The sequence below is a fragment of the Opisthorchis viverrini genome, assembly GCF_000715545.1.
Source record: "Opisthorchis viverrini unplaced genomic scaffold opera_v5_134, whole genome shotgun sequence".
Lineage (NCBI taxonomy): Eukaryota > Metazoa > Platyhelminthes > Trematoda > Opisthorchiida > Opisthorchiidae > Opisthorchis > Opisthorchis viverrini.
Window position 1 is genome coordinate 788,733 of NW_008751778.1, and position 21,097 is coordinate 809,829.

At 45.9% G+C, this 21,097-nt stretch overlaps 1 protein-coding gene across 1 annotated transcript in view; it reads left to right on the forward strand.

Annotated features, from left to right (window-relative positions):
* The window catches only part of T265_06086 (hypothetical protein), a gene marked incomplete at both ends in the record, with an annotated part of 44,191 nt that extends 26,885 nt beyond the window's left edge, over window positions 1-17,306 (forward strand). Inside the window, 4 exons of the mRNA XM_009171264.1 lie at window positions 5,910-6,026; window positions 7,251-7,631; window positions 10,973-11,111; window positions 16,614-17,306. Of these exons, the coding sequence (XP_009169528.1) occupies window positions 5,910-6,026; window positions 7,251-7,631; window positions 10,973-11,111; window positions 16,614-16,708 (732 nt within the window). The remainder of the gene's footprint in view (window positions 1-5,909; window positions 6,027-7,250; window positions 7,632-10,972; window positions 11,112-16,613) is intronic.
* Between the last annotated feature and the right edge of the window lie 3,791 nt (window positions 17,307-21,097).

Below are 21,097 nucleotides of genomic sequence, written 5' to 3' on the forward strand. Positions count from 1 at the left end.
GAGCATCAGTATTCATTCCCCCTTGCATAATTTAGTCTATCGAGGTAGTGCTTGGCTGTTGGCCTGTTTCAGGAGCTGCGGGTGCTGAGGTGTGGTCCTTGTCTTATGCATCCGTTACGTATCAACTGGACACTGAGCGCTATACGTGATACGCAGGAATGCTAACATCCCCAACAGCGTTCACCTAGATGTAAGCCTAGGCGTAACAGATGTAACACATCTCTTCTAGGTTCTCTATGCGTCTGGTGGTACCAACGACTCAAATGACCAACTATTTATGTCCTGGTGTGAGTGCTTGTATAGGCCAACGAACGCTTGTTCTTGCCACAGCCAGCAGCTTTCATTGGTACCATGAAACTCATTATTAAACGACGTTGATGACACCCGCAGGTCTGAAAGGATGAAAATTGGGACGACTACGGATCGTTAGGGAGCGTTGATGGATAGCGTTGGAACTGGATTGTAGTCGAAGTGGTAGTGGAATTGGATGTGTTACCTTTTATGATGAAGGCGTTCTAATTGTGAGAAGTTTTTGGATCTTTGATTAGTACGAAAAAATGAGATGCATAATTTTTCGCTTCTGAATAAGCCGAAAAAGGCGCAAAATGTTGTTGATTATGGAATTCATTAATGATAAGTTGAGGCGAGGTGCGGACCTCATTACTTTCGAAAAACAAAAGTAGTCCTAAAGGTCTCAAGTGCCAAGTCGCACAGTTTGACGTGACCGAGTAGATGATTTCAGTTTGGAATCGTGCAGCTCTGTGGAGTGGAGTACGGGGCTAGGCTTTTTTTTAAGAGATCCAGGAAATGGCGGGATCGGGAACTGGAGAGACTTGGGCAATTTGAACTTGGCCTCGATCTTTGAGTACATTCGGGGATGTTTCCGAAGTTAGAGGTGGTTTGTGCGAGTTCGTCTCGACAGTAGAATGTGGCACAACTTTGAGACATGTTGGAAGGGAACAATAAAAAGCAACATCTTTGCACTCTATGCGTGGTCTCAACTCACCTTACAGTACACTTGTATTGTTTTTTTTCGTGGAACGTTCAACCCAGCTGAGTCACGCTGACATTCCCGTTGTAAACTTGGCCGGAAGCACTGAGATGACCATTTCTGTTCCACCAAGTGAGGCATCTGTCAAAGCGTTTGCAAGACGTTCCATTCTTTCTGTCGAAGCGTTTGCAAGATGTTCCTTTCTGAAACTAATGATTATCCAAAGGTTAGAGTAAATTCATACAGCTTGTCAAACTTTTCTAATAACGAAATATGGTAACATCCAAAACATGGTCCACTGACTCTCTCAAATACGTTATGTCGAGTCTTCATGGTAGACCAGTAAGCTCAAATATTACTGTATATTCCAGCCCCAGAATACACAAGAGCATCACGCGTGGATTAGACCGTAAAACCAGCCCTGGGAACAATAGGTCTACTTGTGACTAACACCCGGTCATATCGAGCAACTGTTCGGGATTCGTAGAAAGAAGAATGTAGACTTCATGAGAGGCCTACGTTTCTAAGACTGGCATACACGCCTAACATTGCCTGAATAACTCGGATGCTCGTGTAAAAGCGGTTAGTAGATTCTTTCTTCGTCCCTGAATTATCGACTGTCTTAGTGAGCGTAGTGTCACCTAGTGGTGGAATAACGTCCGCCCAAACATAAAATAGCTGGATTTTCCACACTGTAAGAGTGAGTTGACCAATCTGTTGATAAGCGGACAGCTAGTTTGCCCAATTATCCTCAGATACTTCAAAAATAAAGAGGCTTATGACTCGGACAGACGTTGGGCGTGGTTTTTGGAGATAACACACACACTGATTCAGCGGTGGACTTGTGTTTAGCTCAGAGGACACTTATTTAAGCTTTACGTCTCGTGATTTAGTTTGATAATGATCAAAAGTATGGTTATTCAGGACTTTGCATTCTTACGAGGTCTCAGGTCTCTCGAACAGAACACGGTAATTGAGCTAGTGCTTCGGAACCCAAGGTCGGTGTGCAAGGACACTTAGATATAGTATCGAACAACAGATTTCTAGATGAAGCTATCCGTCTCCACACGAAACTTGGCCATTTGCGGCCCATGAGTGGTCAGTTAGAGATCGAACCTCAAGACAGTTCTATCCCGGCCATATTTTGGCTATTCTACGATTGTATGTATCCTAAAATTGCTTGTAAGCTAAATTGTGATAGGTGGATGCATTTTTGCTTCATTCATTTATTCCTAGTTTTATGGGGTTTAAATTACGGCGACTACTCTGGAGAAACCAGTGTTTTTGGAAACGGTTTTTGAATCGTCCTCATATAAAAACGAAAGACATCTTGGCTTTTTGCTTACTGCAACGCGCGAGTGGCAATTTCGACCATTTTGAGTGATTTTGAATGCATTACTTATCGTAAACAACAACACTGATGTTCTTGCAATAACAATAGAACGGAGAAAGTGGCTTTTACCAATACCGTGGATGAATTCTTCACATTTGTGACAGTTTTCAAGTGCTTTCCTCCTCACCGCTGGTGGGATTTGAAAGCCAATGAGTTCTTTCTAGGAACACAAACATTAAAAAAAGGCATTTACGACTGCCATCCACTCGGGTTAGAACAGAATGTGACACAATGGAACGAACACTTTCAACCGGGCGAACGGATTGGGATGACGAACAGTTTGATCGGCTGTCTTGCGGCAGAGCAGTGTTCACAATCTAGATCAAAGACTTCGCCTCGTTGTTTTATGCTGTCTGCAAGTTCGGAGGCTTGTAGGCCCGTATTCACCGATGGAAATCAATGGTTCTTTATTATCACTCAGTCGCGTCCACCTCCTGAATCTACACTTCCTCTTTACTTTTTTGTTCATTCGTCTGGGAGCAGAGAGGCGACCAAAACCATTGCGGTAATCACATATACTCTCAGTGGTTGACTAAACTGAATTAACTCAACGGATTGTTGGAAAACCGTTCAACTGGTACCACGGATTACGTTGACAAGACCCCGTGAGGCCACTTCCGAGCGACGTTTACGACTTTCCTTCTCCAATCGATATTGCTTTCGTTCAGTGTTATCACACCTTTGGCTCAGCGCCTGTACCCTTCATCCTAGTATGAGGACTACTCACGGTCGTTAACCGTGTTTTTGATTTCCGTCTGTCACGTGTCGGTCTGTTTATTTAGATGCAATTATTTTGTGACGCCTGTCACGAAGAGACTGGACCTTACCGTGGTGTAACAGTTTGTGTACCTCGGCGACCCATTGGGCTGGGTGTCCGCGCGACACTCGCAGTCTCATACCACTTCGTCAATGGTCAGAGATCTGACAAGCACAGTCTCTTGGTCCTCCGGGTTGGAGTTTGGAACATGTGTAGCGAAGTGTTTCGTCTCTACATTGCATTTTTAGCCAAATAGCTGCCTTGAGGTCGGGCTTTTGAACCAAATCTAATCGTCCTCCTGTCTAGGTGTTGGCACCCTGGCAGTATCTCAGCCCACGTGCAACCGTGAACTGCAGAAGCATCAGTTTTTGAACACTGATTTCATACTGATGATAATTCCATGACGTGTGTGATAGAACCGATATATACCTTTTCCTGAAACCGTTGCTACGGACTGTTTCGTCACCCTCTGACCTAGCTTCAGATCGCTCGAGTGACACCTAACGCTTGCTCGTTGAACATCAACTGGATCACACTTTTGTTGCAATAACTGATGTTCATGATACAAATATGTTGGTATGGAATCTTACTATCCATCTGAAACTTCTTTTAATATGGCATTTTTCTTACTTTTTATCTAAATGATTGAGAAAACCTGTTGCGAGTATTCTAATAGCACGTGCCCTGCTTTTATCTAGTTTTTTGGGCCGTTCCTCCGGTTTGTGCCAGCCGCTCACCAACCTTGTCCTTTATTTTCAGTGTTCAGTCTCTGTATCTGGACACGACCTTCTTTCATCCTTCCTGGTCTCACATCCCGACCCGGGAATTCGCAGTCTGGTGTGCCGTCCGCCTCATTCGCCAGTGGCTTCAATCATTGGGACTGCCAAGCAGGATTGACGGGTCACTCACTGGGCGATGTCTTGTTTACATATGCCTTCGAACACACTTCGTCTACGAGCATCTTCTGGAATCCCTTGCTACACATCTTGACACGAAGGTATTGTTTTTTTTTTCACCAGGCGCGTCAACTGCGCATGCGTTGCGGTCTTATCTGCGCCCTGTTGGACTTGTTCTGTTCACCAATACTTTAACTATTGTGTGTAATCTGCCGTGCTGTTCTTGATCCAGCCGAGTTCCGAATGTCTGATTGCTTGCGAATCATCAGAATGTTCATATTAGATAACCAGTCAGCTGTAACACCCTTTCGGTGCCTAGCTGCCATGCCACGCGAAGGAAGCACGAGGGCTGGGATACTGCCAGATTGCCCAAGTCTAGACAGGAGAAGTCGAGAGGCAGAGGTCGGGCTCGAACCACAGACCTTCCGGTCAGTAAATTCGCGCTCTAACCACTTGAGCCATCTCGCCCCCAGGATGTTCATATATAACTAGTCAGTGATCTTTTCCGAAGTTTTGCTTATATGGAAGCCTTATGTTTGTAAAATAAACGCGTAATGGGATCTCGAAAACCCAACCGTATGTGACCGTTGCTTGTCATTCGGCCTCATCGGGTGGTTATAGATTGATTGATGACGTAGCATTTTGGTAAACGGTTTCAGGCCGTTACGTTCCGGACCAAAAATCATACTTGGTGAAAATACGTCGGCTGCTCAAATCGGTTTGCGGGTATCCTGTCTGCAGCGTGACAACGGGAATCTACCATCGATTGAGTTACCTATCATGCCCAACTTATGATTCCCATTAGGGACTAATGGCTCCGTCTGGCTGAGACTTCGATATCGGTCCCCATGTCTTCTATGAACACCACAATTGTTCTGATCGTTTTCGAGTTGTGTGGTGATTTGATGCACGAATTTATCGTTCCCTGTCCCCGTAACATTGACCTTGTTGATCCTTATTTTCCGGAGAATAGAAAGTCACCCTATGGCAAAGGTGATGTGTACACTGTTGGGATACAGATCGTTCGGTCCTGAGAAGGGGTACTCAGTGCGATTCAAGCGGAAATCATTCCTCAACACTAGCTGGTGCTCCTTCCTCTCGAACGTGTGACAAAGTACCTGTGTGTTTTATTATTCAACTCGATATTACCCCCCAAATGAAGTACCGCCAAGGTGTGCCTAAACAAAACTGGTCTAATCAGGGGTATGAGAATAACTTTTCATGTTCGAATGATTAATTTCGGGCGAATTAGTCCTAGACTCAGTTTGAATCAAACTTACAGACATTGCGGCTCAGCTTACGCAGCAGTTTTATCACTGGTCCTCATAATCGATGGTTCACTCCAGAAGCAACCATTAGGTTTACTAGTGTTCATACGTAGTCACACATGAGCAAGTTTTGTCAGTTAGGCTGACAGGATTATCATCCTTCAAACGCTTGTGACAATTGCGCAGAAAGCGCATTCCAGTGACCCTTTGTTATGAAACCTTGCAGGATGATTCTGTGATACCCCCTAATTAAGTTAGTAATCCTACATTCAAACTGGTAACGCTAAATTTTCCCTCAGCCTGTTGGTCTCACCTGATGAGAAGTCTATTTTGTGTCCAGAGGTGTGCTCTGGTAGCAGTAGCGGCTTTTAATTACTTTTCTCTTATGGTAAGGTGTAGAAGGTGTCATCGCCACCGGACATCGTCACCGGAAATCGTTCGAACGTGACACACATGTACGTACGCTAACCCGACCAATCAACATTTAAATGTATGCGTTGCTGATCAGCTAACATTAATTCGACGATCTATGCAATTTAAAATTGTGCATTGGTACAATGGGACATGGAATGTGAGCCACTCTGTGTGGATTCTCTCCTTTTAGATCTATGTTAGTCCCAAAATGGCCGAGTTGTACTCGCACCTATCGGAGCATGTGGTGGCAACTCACCTTTGCTCAGATCCCGATGCAACCTGGATACATGTCTGTTCTGAACGGAAAGTAAGTTGCTGTCTACGCAATAGTAGCACTTGTTCTGTCTATATCGCTTCCTCTCTGCTGGGTGGCTAACGTCTCCTGGCCGATGTGGTCGGCCTTTTTCGGGTGCAGCTGCAAAATCTACGGTTTTTTACTAACTACTTGAGTTCTGTTAGTAGCGAAAGTTAGACCTAATTACATGCGCTCACCGAATTGGTTTCTTTTGGCCCTCTTATAAACACCCCTTTCAAGTAATTTTCTCCAAGTCTAGAGACGGAACAGAATACCCTCGATTCTAACTGAAAATCCTCACCTTTGGGACCTCATTCTTTCAGGGAGCACCAAATTTTAGCGCCACATCTGCATAGTGCCATAAGAAACAGTCGGAAATTCGAAGCAATAGATGGGGGTTGTCCCACTAGCTTCCTGGATTTAAACATGATGGAGCGCAGCTAACGACTTTTGGCTGTTTGCACACCCATGGATTCGGATTACTTTCCTCCCCAGTACGAAGTCAGGGTGTGAGTTAAGTCCGTGAAGAGTGAAATTTTTGATGGTTAATTGTGAAACTTCACGGATGATCTGGTATCCGCAAGTCCATGAATTTAGAATTTAATTAGATATTAGCTCGAAAAATTCAAGCCACGCGATCCTTTTCACATTGTTATATCTGCTGGTTCGCCGACCTGTGGTATCTGCTGCTAACCCGCTCCAGTGCCTAGTACCGGAGAAAAAAGACTCACAGAAGGGAACACAACAGCTATATCCCGAACAAGCGAGTGCAAGAGCAAGTTACAACGGTACCACGGTCCCATTTAAAGGGGCTTTCTGACACTGATCCAGGCTGCCAGATAGGCGTTAGTGAACACCCATCAACGTCGATCGTGCCTCTATGAAATGCCTGAACTTATGGGGACTGGTCTCATGGACCTTCAACTATGTGCGGTTTACCTGAACATCACGCTCTATCCATCGACTATCGTGTGTAATTTTTAGGGGTTCGGCCAGTGAAGCTACTGTTGACTTTAGCGGGTAACCTAGCTACTCATGAATGTAATCAGGTTTGTCACATGTTGGATACTTAGGGTGAACAGTAAATGTTTGTTATACTGCAGGCTGGTTTGTCCCATGCCACCCGAGCCCTCCGGATTCACCTCTGAGTGCTTCCCAGCGTAATACTTTGTTCCACTAACTGTTTTGCATGACTTACAGTGCTCTGAATCTTCCCTTCACCCCTCAAATCATCAGCACACACATGGTGCACGACGGGTAGGTAGGCAGCGAAACAGCTCCAGTTACCACAAGCGATTCGAAAAACGGAAAAGGGGTCGTCTTCCATCAATTCCTGCAACCCACCTAAATGAAAACGTCGAAGAAACTTGGACTGAGGCGATCCAGTGTGTCCCTACCCTCACCATCATCCCGACGGCTATGTGGTTTGGACTGTCGCACCACGCACTCCAATCTCGTGGTTTCGCATTTGTACCATCTCGAAATCCGTGTGAGAAAGTAGTGCGTCTACTCTACTGCACTCACGCGTCTTACTCCGAACTGATTGAATTTGTGCGGCGGCTACGTCCCAGAAATGCAGTCGCATGTGTTGTTCCCCGTGGAGACACAGAGGAGACGGTAGGTCAACGTTTTGATTTTCCGTCGTTTTACTCACCTTTTTATTACTTCATGGTAGGTGAGTGTTTGGTAGGTCTTTCACCATGCTTATTCAGCAGTTTCTTTGTTACAGTCTTCGAATTCGAAGCGCACGGATCATTTCTACACCTCAGCAATCGAGTGTTCATAAAACTAACGCAAAGTGACGAACGACAGTGTTTTCGTGCTTAAATAGATACATATTAAGAGGTGGAAGTACGACTTACGGTGGAGTGGACAGAATCTTATCGTCATAAGAGAACCCAGGAAGATAGCTTCACTAACTCTTCAAAAGAGACCATTCTGAGAAAGAAGACACTGATCACCCGTTGGAGGTTGGCTTTTCTCGGCAGGTGGTCGTTACTGCCGGCCAATGCTGTTATAAGCTCTAGTACAGTGACCTCTCTTTGACGTCCTTTTTGGGAGGGAGCTACTCATTGTAGTACTTTGACTGCCAAGGTATCAATCATATCGTAACGTATTGGAAAGAAAAATTCAGCGGATGTAGGCAATTTGGTTTAGAAGTGGTAGCGTGTTTGCCCCGAAGCAACTGCTTACCGGATCCCGTAGGGGTTTCAGCTGCACGTCAAGAGAGCAACATCCACTCCAACCACGAGGTCACACTGGCTAGACTAATCACATTCCCTTCGCGTTGTCGTCTCACCCTCCGTGTCCATCACGGATCTTTCGCTAACTGGAGTTCGAGGTTAGAAACAGGGTTCTTTCGGTAGAAGGTATGGTATACGGCTGTACCCTACTGGGGCGAGATGGCTCAAGTGGTTAGAGCGCGAATTTACTGACCGGAAGGTCCGTGGTTCAAACCCGACCTCTGCCTCTCGACTTCCCCTGTCTAGACTTGGGCAACCTGACAGTATCCCACCCCTGGTGCTTCCTTCGGGTAGCATGGCAACTAGGCACCGAAAGGGTGTTACAACTGAACGGTTTTTTGTAACGTATTTGTCTGTCAAGCTTTATTTTCTGCTTCGGCACTGTCGTTTTATCGTGGTTACTTTGTTGATGAGACATCAGCTACGCTTGCTCTTGTCACACTACGTCACCAAATTCTGAATCGTGGTATGCGGTGAGGATTCCGTTGGTTTTACCATGGACATTGCTGGCCAACAGGAATATCCGTTACTCCAAGTTTTTTACGAGTCGACTGAATACTGGAGGTTATCGTGGGCCCTATTAGTGCATAGGTGATGATAGCCATAATACAAATCAGAAGGTGTATGTGCACTAATAAAAGTTTTTAGTATGATTGACACTGGAGGGTTGCAACACGTATAAAAATAAATACATTTCGAAATGGGAGCAAGTCAAAAGGGAACTTATTGTATGCGAGAGTCCCTTGGTGAATGTCCGGACGAAGGGAACGTGTTTTCTCCGCAGATTGGGTGCTACACGTGTTCCATAGTTGTCCGTGGACTTGGGGTGTTTGGCTGACTCCTTGCTCCCTGCGCGCGCTCGAGTCTGTTTGTGCCGACTGTGTTCGGTTTCCCTATATGTAGGTCCGTTTGCGCGTACGTGGTTGCGTCAGCACGTGAGTGATTGGTAAGCTCACTAGACGGTGCAGACAATCGATGTCCGATGAGTCACCTTAATGTGACGTGGTTGTGGGCATGAAAAAGAGACAAGTCCCGTGATCCAGTGAGCGACAGTGAGCTGAATAGTCAAGTGTGTGGGTGACTGGGTCGATACAGGCTGCATCTCTGCGAACGACACAACCTACCTAATTGATGTTCTCGGCAGCGCTTGGACCACAACTGACAGTGCTTCTGGGATCGGGAGTTGTGCGTCCAATACAGCGTTCGATACACATACATTTCGAACGGTTCTCATTCCAGCTGATTCTAACGTCAAGGACGAAGTAGAAAGCCACATCACTCATAGTGGCTTTCCTCAAACAGAAGAATGTGTTGCAGCACAACATAGAGGTCAGCTTGGCAATCCGCTATTCGTTTCGTCCTGCCTTGCGGATGCGAAGTCTGTGCGGATCAGCGCTTCTTAACTACAGTTGTTGGAAGACTCTCAATAAGGCGGTCGACTGTCTTAACGGGTTTCTCACCAGCGCTGTTCTTTTTTTTAGTACAAGCCACTACGTACCTCCTATAGAGTGGACTACGGTGTTTTGAGCACCACACCAAAGTCAGGTGCATGGTGAACTGTTCAGTTTTTGTACTCCCTGGGCGCACGGATGTGGCCAAAGCCGACCAGATAGGAACAATCCGAAAAGCAAGGATTTGGCTCGAATCACAGAATTTGTGCCTTTATCTCTGCGCTATGTCGGTGTCTAGTGTGGTCCATAGGGAACTCTCAGGTTGCTTCGAGGGCCTCAATAGATGAATCATAAGGTCGGTATCAAATGGAGGCTTTCAGTCTTGGGTCAGAATTAAGGAAGGTGGTTTGGAAGCTGCGCATGCTTCTACGTTGACTCCTCTTTCAGATTACCGTTCACTCACTGGCTGTTTCATGAAATCTAATTAAAGTTGAGATTGCAGTTTATTGAGCTGGCTCAAAATTTCTATTCAACACGCTGAACCAAATAAGACCCCGTGATCATTGTTTTTTTACAAATGAATTAATTTATTTTAGTTGAATACGGGTTCGATTTCCTTGATCGTCACTCGTCCTCCACGCCACCGTACGACTGTTTTTCAGTTTGATTCCACACTTTGGTACTAACAAATGTGGGTATCGAGTGGCCCGATCTCTCGTACATTTAGGTACGGATACCGATGTTCACGAGACGGGACCGGTGTAATTAATCCATGTATCCTGTCGGTTACATTTGAAAAGTGCAGCGTTGAGACACTCACACATCCTCTCATAGGAGGCCGATGAACACAGTCACCTCACCTGTCGGATTGAAGCGTGCACGCTGTCTTGTCGCAAAAACTGATGCTACTAAGCTGGTGCCCACCGGCTACGGGTTGAGCGTTTGAGCTAACATCTTTCGCTGTTATTTGCCTTGCCCTGGTTTAATCCCTTCAATTTTAAGCGTTCCGGGACCAATGTATGCCGCATGCAAACTCAGACAGGTGAGGATTCTGTTTGGCGAATGATTCTGTTCTCCATATTGCCGATGGTCCGATGATGTGGAGGCTGTATTATCCCTCATTTCGACGATAATTTTGTAAGGAAAACGTTTCGCTGAGGAGACACATTCGTTTGAAAGGACGCGAACAAGTCAATCTCTTTATTTGTAATATTGCACAAGAATTTGGCAACCCTATCGATGACCGTTTTTTGTAGCGCATTATTTCCAAATTTTCCGCTTTATGATTTTCATTCTCTCCCTTTCTGATTTCTTTCTCACACAGCAGGTCCAAGCTCGACTGGATCGACTTGTAAGGGAAGTACAGATGGTCGAACAGAACATATCTCCGTCCACCGTCGGATCATTAGTTGATTGTTGTGCAAAGAATTCCGCCACTGGATCGCCATTCATGGAAAGCTTTTGTGAGTTTCCCTTTTCTCCCAGAGAGGGGCAAGATGGCTCAAGTGGTTAGAGCGCGAATTTACTGACCGGAGGGTCCGTGGTTCGACCCCGACCCCTGCCTCTCGACTTCCCCTGTCTAGGCTTGGGCAACCTGACAGTATCCCAGCCCTCGTGCTTCCTTCGGGTGACATGGCAGCTAGGCACCGGAAAGGTGTTTCAGCTGAACGGTTCTTTCCCCCAAGGAGAATGATGCTCGGGTAGCTTCTTTCGTATCTCGGGGAGCTCTGTTCAGCTGAACGGTTCTTTCCCCCAGGGAGAATGATGCTCGGGTAGCTTCTTTCGTATCTCGGGGAGCTCTGTTTATGTATGCGCCAACGTTTCTAACACCAGCTGGCAACCCCTGAAACCGAATGCCTTCATCGATTAGGTCACTTTGAGACTACTCATTGGTTTGATGGAAACTTTTGAACTATCCTCTTTGTCTTTTTCTGGGGCTTATCCGAGAATCTTCTATGGGTCACACTTTGCATTTGAGCGCCAAATATGAAGAGAAAAGCAAATTACACCTTTAGGAGACTCATCTGAAACTCATCATCAGCTGATTTTCTCGTTTTTACCATTCTTCGGTATAGTATACTTCACAAGAGATTCTCATCTTTCACTGGGAAGGCCACTTAAGACATTGACCGGTGGTATATAAAGTACAGCCTATCTAGTCCTCATTTGCTCAAATTCCGTAGCACTTTTAGCTCTAGTTGGGAACAATGCTTTTGTTGATAAGATAGCAGACAGTGAACCGTGGGTGGAAGTGGAGGAGATTGTTCAAGCGTTATCGCGATACGTTGCTGACGTCGGTCACTGTCAACCGGGTGGTTCATTCGTTGTCCTTTTGGTAACCGTTTGTCAGCAGGTTTAATCAGACAGATCACCCGGAAATCTCTACGTAAACAGGGCAGGGGGATAGTTTTCAGACATATCTGTTTCTGAAAAGAGAAACGGTTTATTGCCGGTCGTCATAAAAGTGGAAAGTTTGTATAAGGTATGTTGAATTTGATTCATCTAACCTGTGTCTATAAGCAGCTTGATCCGCAAAGTGTCTCTATTTCAGTGAATACCAGGTTGACTGGTACACAGGGGTGCAAAATGGCTATGCGTACTTGAGAGCTGTTCAGCGTTGTAAACACCTCAGTTTTCTTTGTTTTCCGTGGGGATTCATTTCCATTTTGTACGACACTGCTGTCCTTCCGAATTATTTACTCAACTTTACTTAATTCACCCAGCTCTAGGGCATTCTGCATGCTGGGGTTTGGTGGCTATTCACCGTTATTTTTCTGTTATATATGTACCCTTGGTAAACTCTTTGAAGGGAATGCACTTTTCGGGGGAGATTCAGCGTTCCACCAGGTCGTACCAGAATCTCCGTGAGGGGGCGAGAAGCGTCGAGTCAAAGGTGCTTGATTCGGATTGCCTGGCATTCTGACCACTCAGGGTATGCCTTCGTTTGGCCCGTGTCCTGCACGTGACACATCCGTCCAAATGATGTGATGTTCGATTATTAGGGATGGCTGGTCTCCGTACAGACTGAAAGACGCTGGTAATATCGCTGGCCCCCACATCTCCACAGTTCTGCGAGATTCCGTTCCCATAGGCGTCAACGAACCGGAGTATTGTAGTTAATGGTTCAACTTTCACCAGAGGAAATGTCGTGTTAAATTATACGCCAAAGCGTAAGCAGCTCAGAAGGTTGAACAAATCACACGACGTATGTACCTTCCATCTGAGAGAATGCCATTCGGTAGCCAGTCAACAAATGACTACGTGATATGAATTCCGTGTTTGAAGGATAAATGGTGGTATATTCCATCCGTCTGTGGCTTAATCCCCTGTTCAGCAGTCATTAGTGATCGAACGGTTGCGAGTTCGAAGCTCTAGAGTGCGTGCCACTGATGATTCCAGATAAGGATGGAATAACTGCAATTCTCCTCGGTTTTTCGACATAGATTGGTTCCCCTTCACAGGATGAACTATCGAATAAAGCAAAAGCGTTTTTGTGGAAAAATCCAGAAGGTGCCCGGTGATTTTACTTACTGTCCGACTCTTCGACGAGCCTTTTTCGAGGACAAACGGCTGGTATTAACAAGTCACCGAATTTATCAGATCAGTGTGATGTGGTTTTTCATCGGTTCAGTCCCTCCTTTCGTGCTGCGTGTGTATTTTTACGTCTGCATCGTCGGTGTGTGAATGCATTACACCTGGCCTCATTGTTGGGTTCTTAGCTCACACGCTGCTCACCTTTGTGTGCCAAATCAACGGGAGTCAGCTGGCAGATAACCTGACATCAGACTTCCTAATGCAGGATCGTCAGGTTGGATTATGTTCTTTTTCCAGAGGAGGGCTAATAACTGTGGGAGCTAACGGTGAAAGGAAGAAAGTCTTCGCTGCGGAGTTACTTATTTAAAAAAATGCCAACTGACAACTTACAGACTATTGGACAGGGAAGCAAAACTCTCATTTGCATCTTATTTACAAAAACTAAACATCCATCTTCTCTTGAACGCGTCTTCCTGAACTTTCTTGAATATTTATTGACTGACTACTGATGGGAGGGCATAAATCGTAAATCCGCTCTGCGTCTCATGAAAAGTGAGATCTACTACGGAATTTGTGGATTCGCATTTGCTTGGGTTTGAGCAACAGTTCAATAGTATCACGGTATCCATTGAACTCACTTGTGCCTGTGGCTTGCCACACACGTAGCATGACAATACCCACATGCTGACTTTGACAGTCAAAGTTTTCTAAGGTAGTTTGTTCAAGATAAAAGCTAAACTTTCAACCGATAAGACAGCAAGTTTTGGGGTAGATAGTGTGATCATCTGATACGAGGATAGGAAAGTCGATCTCTCCAGTGTTTGGATTCATGTCGGACTACGAGGCACGATTCACACCTTTTCCGATCGCCGTGATACAGGTAGACAGTGGTGAAACGCTCGCCAAATTCTTTCCCGGAAGGTGACTACAAGGCTCTTACTGAAAGTGGTTTGGAAGTCAAAGGACTGTTCAAAACACGTAAGGTTTTGCAATTAGACGACGCATTTCAACAACGGTGTGAATTACCATAAGCTTTCTTCAAACCGAAACATAATACCAAAGGTGCCCTGTCGCTTTCTGGAAAACCAAACAGTGCTTTTCAAGATATTACTGTGGCTGGCGCACTGTGCACTCGTCTCTCTCAGTGGTTAGAGCGTGAATTTACTGACCGGAAGATCCGTGGTTCGAACCCGACCTCTGCCTCCCGAATTCCCCTGTCTAGGTTTGGGTAACCTGACAGTATCCCAGCCCTCGTGCCTCCTTCGTGTGGCATGGCAGCTAGGCACCGAAAGGGTGCTGCAGCTGAACGATTTTTTCGATTTCGCAATATGATTGGTATTTCCGAATTCACGCCACTACCAGTAGAGGTGTTACATTTAATAAGCAACTCACGAAGCAGCCCTGTAGTGCCTCAACCTTCGCAGTGCCGGACAGCATAGAACCGGAGCAATTTGCTTTTTTTGAACGCCCATTTATTTGGCTGTTTGAGATAGGCCTCGTGTTATTCATCGTCCACTAGCTTCGCTTGTCTGTGGATCAGACGATTTTTTGATCGTAACCGTTAGAGCATTCTCTCGCCTGGTCGCCCCCCCACACACCGGTTGTTGGCCAGTCCCATGGATATTTCACCACAAGTTAAATGTAATATGTCTTTTGATTTGTGAGGTGTCCTGATGCCAGTCAAACCCAGTTTCCAGCACTCCGAGTCTTTGAAATGTATTACCGTTCCACAATTTGGACACCATCGCGTCGATCAACCTAAATTTGTTGCTATTGTTCATTCTCAGGCACGCGTGATTTGGGTCATGTTATCTTACCCACCCTATTAAGTTCATGTTTCCCTCGCGCTGGCTTTGTTTGACACAGCGTACCCTCTCTCTCTCTGGTAGAGTGATGGACGTTCATTTGGTTGGGGCGGGCTTGTCGATTGCCAAGTTGCGTGATTCTGCTGCCAGTGACCGGAACTGGAGCGACCGATGGTTGTCATGTGCAGAATTATTTAACTGTGTCCTTCCTTGATTCACTCCCACCTGTTACCTTTCGAGCAGGCGATTAGCGTTTATGCAGCTTCGTTTCAATTCACTTGTGAGTGTGTATATATGTATATATATGCGGATGGCCAGCTGTCCTGAGAAAACGGGACATGGTGTGCAACGTGTTCTCAGGCTGATTTCCGTCATCCGTTTTCCTTAGCTGTGTCATTTTCTAGACCTGCTGCTTCGGTATAAAGTCCTGGAAAACCGGTCATCAGGATATGAATTCGGTTTTGACAGAAGACCCAGATGAATCCAGCTGAATCTCGGTTATTGTGGTCCTATTGAACCGCATATACTTCAATTGGATGAAGCGGATGGGTGATTCAGCCGGATTCAGTTGGATCTCCTGCCAAGATGGCTACCTGATGGGACCCAAGAAGGGCGAAACCGACTGTGGGCTGTCGAATAGTTTTCAGCAGCCTTGTGAGTAGTGTTATCAGGATGTGTAGAACACAAGCTTAGTACCCTGCAGCTGACAGAACAAAACGGCAATCCAAACTGGGCATTGGAGTTTTCCCGGTTCAGATGACCTTAAACGAACAATTCGAACTGTGGCTGGTTGGAGCGTAAACAGCCAAACAACGGTTCTTAACCGGGGGTCAGGCTCAACGTTTCAAGGGGCCATGAAGGTCGCGGATTCGATGATTCGTGTGTCGACAATATTGTTGTTAAGTCCGGTTCACATCGTGTTTGAACCACGCGGCGTTCACTTTTACTCACTTTATGATATTCGCCTTACATGTAGGATTGATAATTTTTGTATTCCTTCTATGTTTCCATGTCGAGAGTAGCACATTGGTTGATCAAAATATGAAGAAGATGGCGCTCCAAGCACTACTGGGTGGTCACTTTAGCTGCAAGCTACGCTTTCTTACTTTTTACAGCGCTACCACGGTAGCGATCATCATTTACTTTTGTAAAAGAACTAAAATTTAGCTTCGTATTGAAACGACGCTTTTGGGTCAGGCAGGGTAGGATGGCCTGGTGACCGTGTGCTACTCGAGGTGCACAGGCCTAGAAATGCTCTAAAAGACCCTAAAAGTACCATCCGAAACGGTCGAAAGTCCGATAGTAGGTTTGCCGGAAATCACGATACGGACACCTGGTGTCGAATCGAATTGCAACATAACCAGCTGGTCATCGTTTTCTGTGAATAACCCCGTGTCTTTATCACATTATACCAGTGAAAGTTCATGTTGACACGAGTTTATGTCGAAAAACCATTCGGTCTTTTTTGCAATCTGGAATTGCTTTTTCTGCACCTGTTTTTGCCTGTGTCAATTCCACACAGCTGGTAGGTTACTCATTGAACAAGTTTGTTTTGACTTGTGTTTACATCCCATTCCAGTTTAGTAGCTGCGATCATCTCTGTTTTTTCCATTCCCCTTATTACAGTGAGGTTTGCTGAACACCGGAGGCAAATTCTCGCCTTTTCGGGACAAGAATTGCCCGCTGATGACCCTTCCGGGTTGGATTTCGTATTCAGTTAGATCGGTGCCTTACTACACTGCAACCGTTACACTACACCGCTCGATCTCGTCTTGTCCTTCATCCGCAGTGATATTGTTCGGTCAGTTCACCCGGGAACTTGACAGACTACTTATTACTCTGTGATTTCCTTACCTTTTTTAAAATCCAGTTTTTCTGCTTTTGTCTGTATTTGGCAAAGATGTTAACCTTGTGAATTGTTCCGGTTGTTTTCCGTCGCGCACTTTCATTCTGCTGTTTTTGTTCTGGCGATGGCCCTGAACCAATTTTTCGTGAATTTTATAAAAGTTCTGCCATTATAAGATCGCTACTTGCGGGATTTTAAAACGTCAAAGTTGGAAAACGCAGCCAAAATGAACGAAAACCTCGACGACTTTACAAATGTGATAGATATACGATCGTTATACTGCGGTTGACTTGATATTATTCGAAACGCTTCATTCCCTCATTGTGCATGCATATCTATAGAAGAGGATCCCTTGAGGATGAAATATAAGAGGTGCCTTGGATCGGTGCTTCATTTGTCGTTCTCAACTGTGGGGGAGAAATCCCAGTGTCAGACAAGTTCTATAAAAAATGGGTGGTGATTTTGACACATCGACTGCGTTGGCTTGAGTCAAATGCGACGGAAGTCGCAAGGTTCCAAATTGGAACATCTCTGTGATCTCGAATGGAAGAGAATTCAGCTCGCTGGACAGAACAGGTCAGGTGTGTGATTTTGGCATTTTAAGGTTTACAGGACGTCTATACATTTGGGCACCGGAACAATAGGCTGGCTAAGGCGATTTCAGAGGCAAGCGTTTCTAACACATGATCGGGGACTCAGTTACACCATTTGTTCCCCTATCCGGCCTTTGCCTCCACACTAAGGATTAACCAATGAACCGTCGGATCGTTTTGCCTAGAAGATCGATGATTTCCTGTCGAAACTTGTGAGTACTGCAGTCTTTCAGGATCCGAGATGGTCCATTCGTCTTTGTGCGAGGTTACTGACCACAAGCTTTGTCCAGGACATAAGCCTGGCTTTTCACTTGTTTCCTTGTGTACAACCTGGCTGTCAGGATGCGGCCAGACATGGAAAAAGTATATGTCCAGAGAGTGACGCATCCCCAAGGTCACCGTCGGTACGACACGTTCGGAAAGCAGGTGCGTTGGCGGAGCTCACCAAACGCGGCTTAGCAACATAAGACCAGTGGAATGGGGCTGAAACTTCACGACCGGAACACCGACATTGGCTGTACAGAACGAACAAGTGAACGACCATATTTGGCGATTTAGTCATCCTATATATTTACGCAGAAGCTCTATGTTTTGTCCTGATAATGCAGTCGTGTCTCGAGTTCTCCATCTTCTCCTTATCGCGTAGTCTGGCAGGCTCAGTTCAGGCGTAACCAATATACGGCCACCCAAGATACAACACTGACCATCTGTCAAGACCAGTGGAATGGGGCTGAAATTGTTCACGACCGGAACACCGACATTGGCTGTACAGAACGAACAAGTGAACGACCATATTTGGCGATTTAGTCATCCTATATATTTACGCAGAAGCTCTATGTTTTGTCCTGACAATGCAGTCGTGTCTCGAGTTCTCCATCTTCTCCTTATCGCGTAGTCTGGCAGGCTCAGTTCAGGCGTAACCAATAGACGGCCACCCAAGATACAACACTGACCATCTTTCAACCTTCATGCATTCCTCGTGTCCCACGCAAGCACCAGGACGGTGCTACGGCTGAACGGTTTCATTCGAATCTCCCTGGAAGGTCTACCAACGGGTTAGTAAAGCTAGCTTGTCAGCGGTTCTAGTTGAGTCCAGTGGAGGGCATCCGTCTTTGTGACGAAGATGGAGAGGTTATAATTTGCGGTTCTTGGAATATTTTTGAGAATTAAATGCAATAACTATGTTGAGATATAATTTTCTATGACTCAAAAGGTTGATTCAAACCGCTGATCTAACCAGCAAACTGCCAACTCGCACAGACAGTGGGACTTTGTGATCCGTCTTCACGTAAAGTCTCGACTGTCAAGCGATTAGTTCGATCGTCAGCTGGGAAACCTGGGTGTGACAGCTCCATCTACCCTGTTGACGTGATTTACTATGAGTCTAGACACTACGGTCCGTGTCAGGCCTGTTAAAACATCCGTGGTGCTTCGCGATATTCAATCCATCCTCGTTTTCATACTCTCCGCGCCGCACCAAATGGCGATGCCGCCTGCCTCCGCACTTACAGTTTGTCTGGTATTTGGCGGTAGCATGGGGAGATGTCCAATTTCCAGCAGTGGTTTTCTCATGCATTTGAGATAAGTCTGTCCTGAAAAGCCGGGAACCATCAGCGACGTGCATCTCACGAATACCCAGGAGGACTTGACCATCAAACCGTGAGCACTTTTCCAGAAGGGGAGGTGCCTCACAGCTGGCACTAGCCGTCTATCTAGGAAATCGCCACCTGAGGTGCCAGTCAACGCGTGGTGAGGTGTTATGAACTACCCGATTGCAAGCCCTGTGGCACCATATCCTGTCCACCGTTAATCAAATGGTATAGATACTTCAACTAGTAGGTGAGAGGTCGCGGGCTCGAATCTCCCTAAAAGTTCAAGAGATGTCTGATATTTTCGTGTTCTAATGGGTCTTTTGTTGCTTGTGTGCCCTTTTCGCCTCTGTTTTCTCTCCAAATTCCTTGTGCGTCCAGGTTGCTTTTATTTTGGTGCTCCGTATTCCTATTACGCTCAGATTATCATTCTGAACTGCCAACATTCCTATCGACACTCAGCCCAATATTGATGAAAAGCTATCAACATCATGCAGCACCGGTCCATATGAAGCTGTATCCTCACTGTCAACAATGGAAACTGAAACAAAAAAAGCTCAGTAATGCAACAAACCCCTGCCTTGTGAGAACGCGCATCGTGGGGTTGGCGGTCAAGTACACCGGTTTGAAACAAACCAGGTGGAGTTTGGACGAGATTAGTGTTGACACAGTTGTTCCGGTAAATAATGTTTCTACAGGTAATAAACAGCACCAGCATTATCAATTTGGGAACCTCCCCTCAACTTCACAAGGCAAGACATAGATTCATAGTTCTATTCTTAGGCGTTGTTTTGTGCTCTTTGTTCGGGTTAGCGGAGTTTATCCAACTGTTACGCACCACCGATGGTCCGAACACTTGGACAATCTCTGTGGAGAGGTTGGCCTATTCGAGCAGCGGAACTGAGACGTCTTCAGGTGTTCGACAATCGTTGTCTCAGAACCATAGCTCGTGTGGGTTGGTGTCGGCGAATCCGTAACGAGGCAGTTAGAAAGCGCGTTTTCGGTTGTGTAACGGGTACTTCCATTGAAGAATGTGTCCAGCACCAGAAGCTGCGTTGGTTGGGACATGTTTTACGCATGCCGAATCATCGTTTACCGAAAAGAGTACTATTTTCCATACCCAATTCGGAGTGGCGTAAACAGAGAGGTGGCCAACCCATGACCTGGCAGAGGAGTATGAAGGAGATGACGAAACGCTTGGGTGCTGTCGGTGCTACTCGCCTTCCAGGATGGGGACCGCGTGATCCTCACTGTGCCTGGTTGGAGACACTACGAGATATGGCTGCCAACCGATGTCAGTGGCGTTCTTGTTGTCAGTTTCTATCCAGATTGCCTGAATGAGTGTTTGAAGATGTAGGCACCTCGTAATGATTGTGGTAAGCTAGTGCTAAGTCCCCTCCCCGTCCACCTTTACTCTTTTCTTTACAATAAGGCTTTCAAATAAACCACAGTTGTGCGGCAGTGAAGCATCTGTGTTGAACACTGATGTCATGCTGTCGATGATGATTACTGGAGAGGATTCACGGTGTAGAGTAGTCGCGGCACCGTTTAAGTCAGTATGTTTCGATGAGGCAATGAAGGTACCCCTTCGGTGTCCTGAAAGAGCATATGTTTCTTCCAACAAATAACAAGATGAACTGTTTGCTTTTTGACATTCTTCTAACAGCGGAGGTTTGACCAACCGGGAGTGCTCACGAGTCCGGTGACATGATTCTCAGCTGCGCCACTCATATAATTATTTTCTTTCAGTTGTCTCCTTGCTGAGAGCAACCGAAGCGATTGAAAAAAGTGGTCTCCTGTGCGGGATCCGTGGAATTGAACGTTCGCATATTGGGAGAAGTGGACAGAAAGTTCTAGGTTTCGCCACGCCTGTTCCGTACATATGTGTTGTTGGCCGTTTCAGGTTCAACTGATGGTTTGTAACAAGTTAGGACTACTCTATTCCCTTCGGTTGGACCTCGGTAGCCTGGTATTACTCACCCGTCATTGGTATCTCATAACAAGTGTGCGTCTCGAGTTTACGACACGTGAACACATGGCACGTATTTAGGTATCGACGGTTCCCCTTCGGTTAGACCTCGA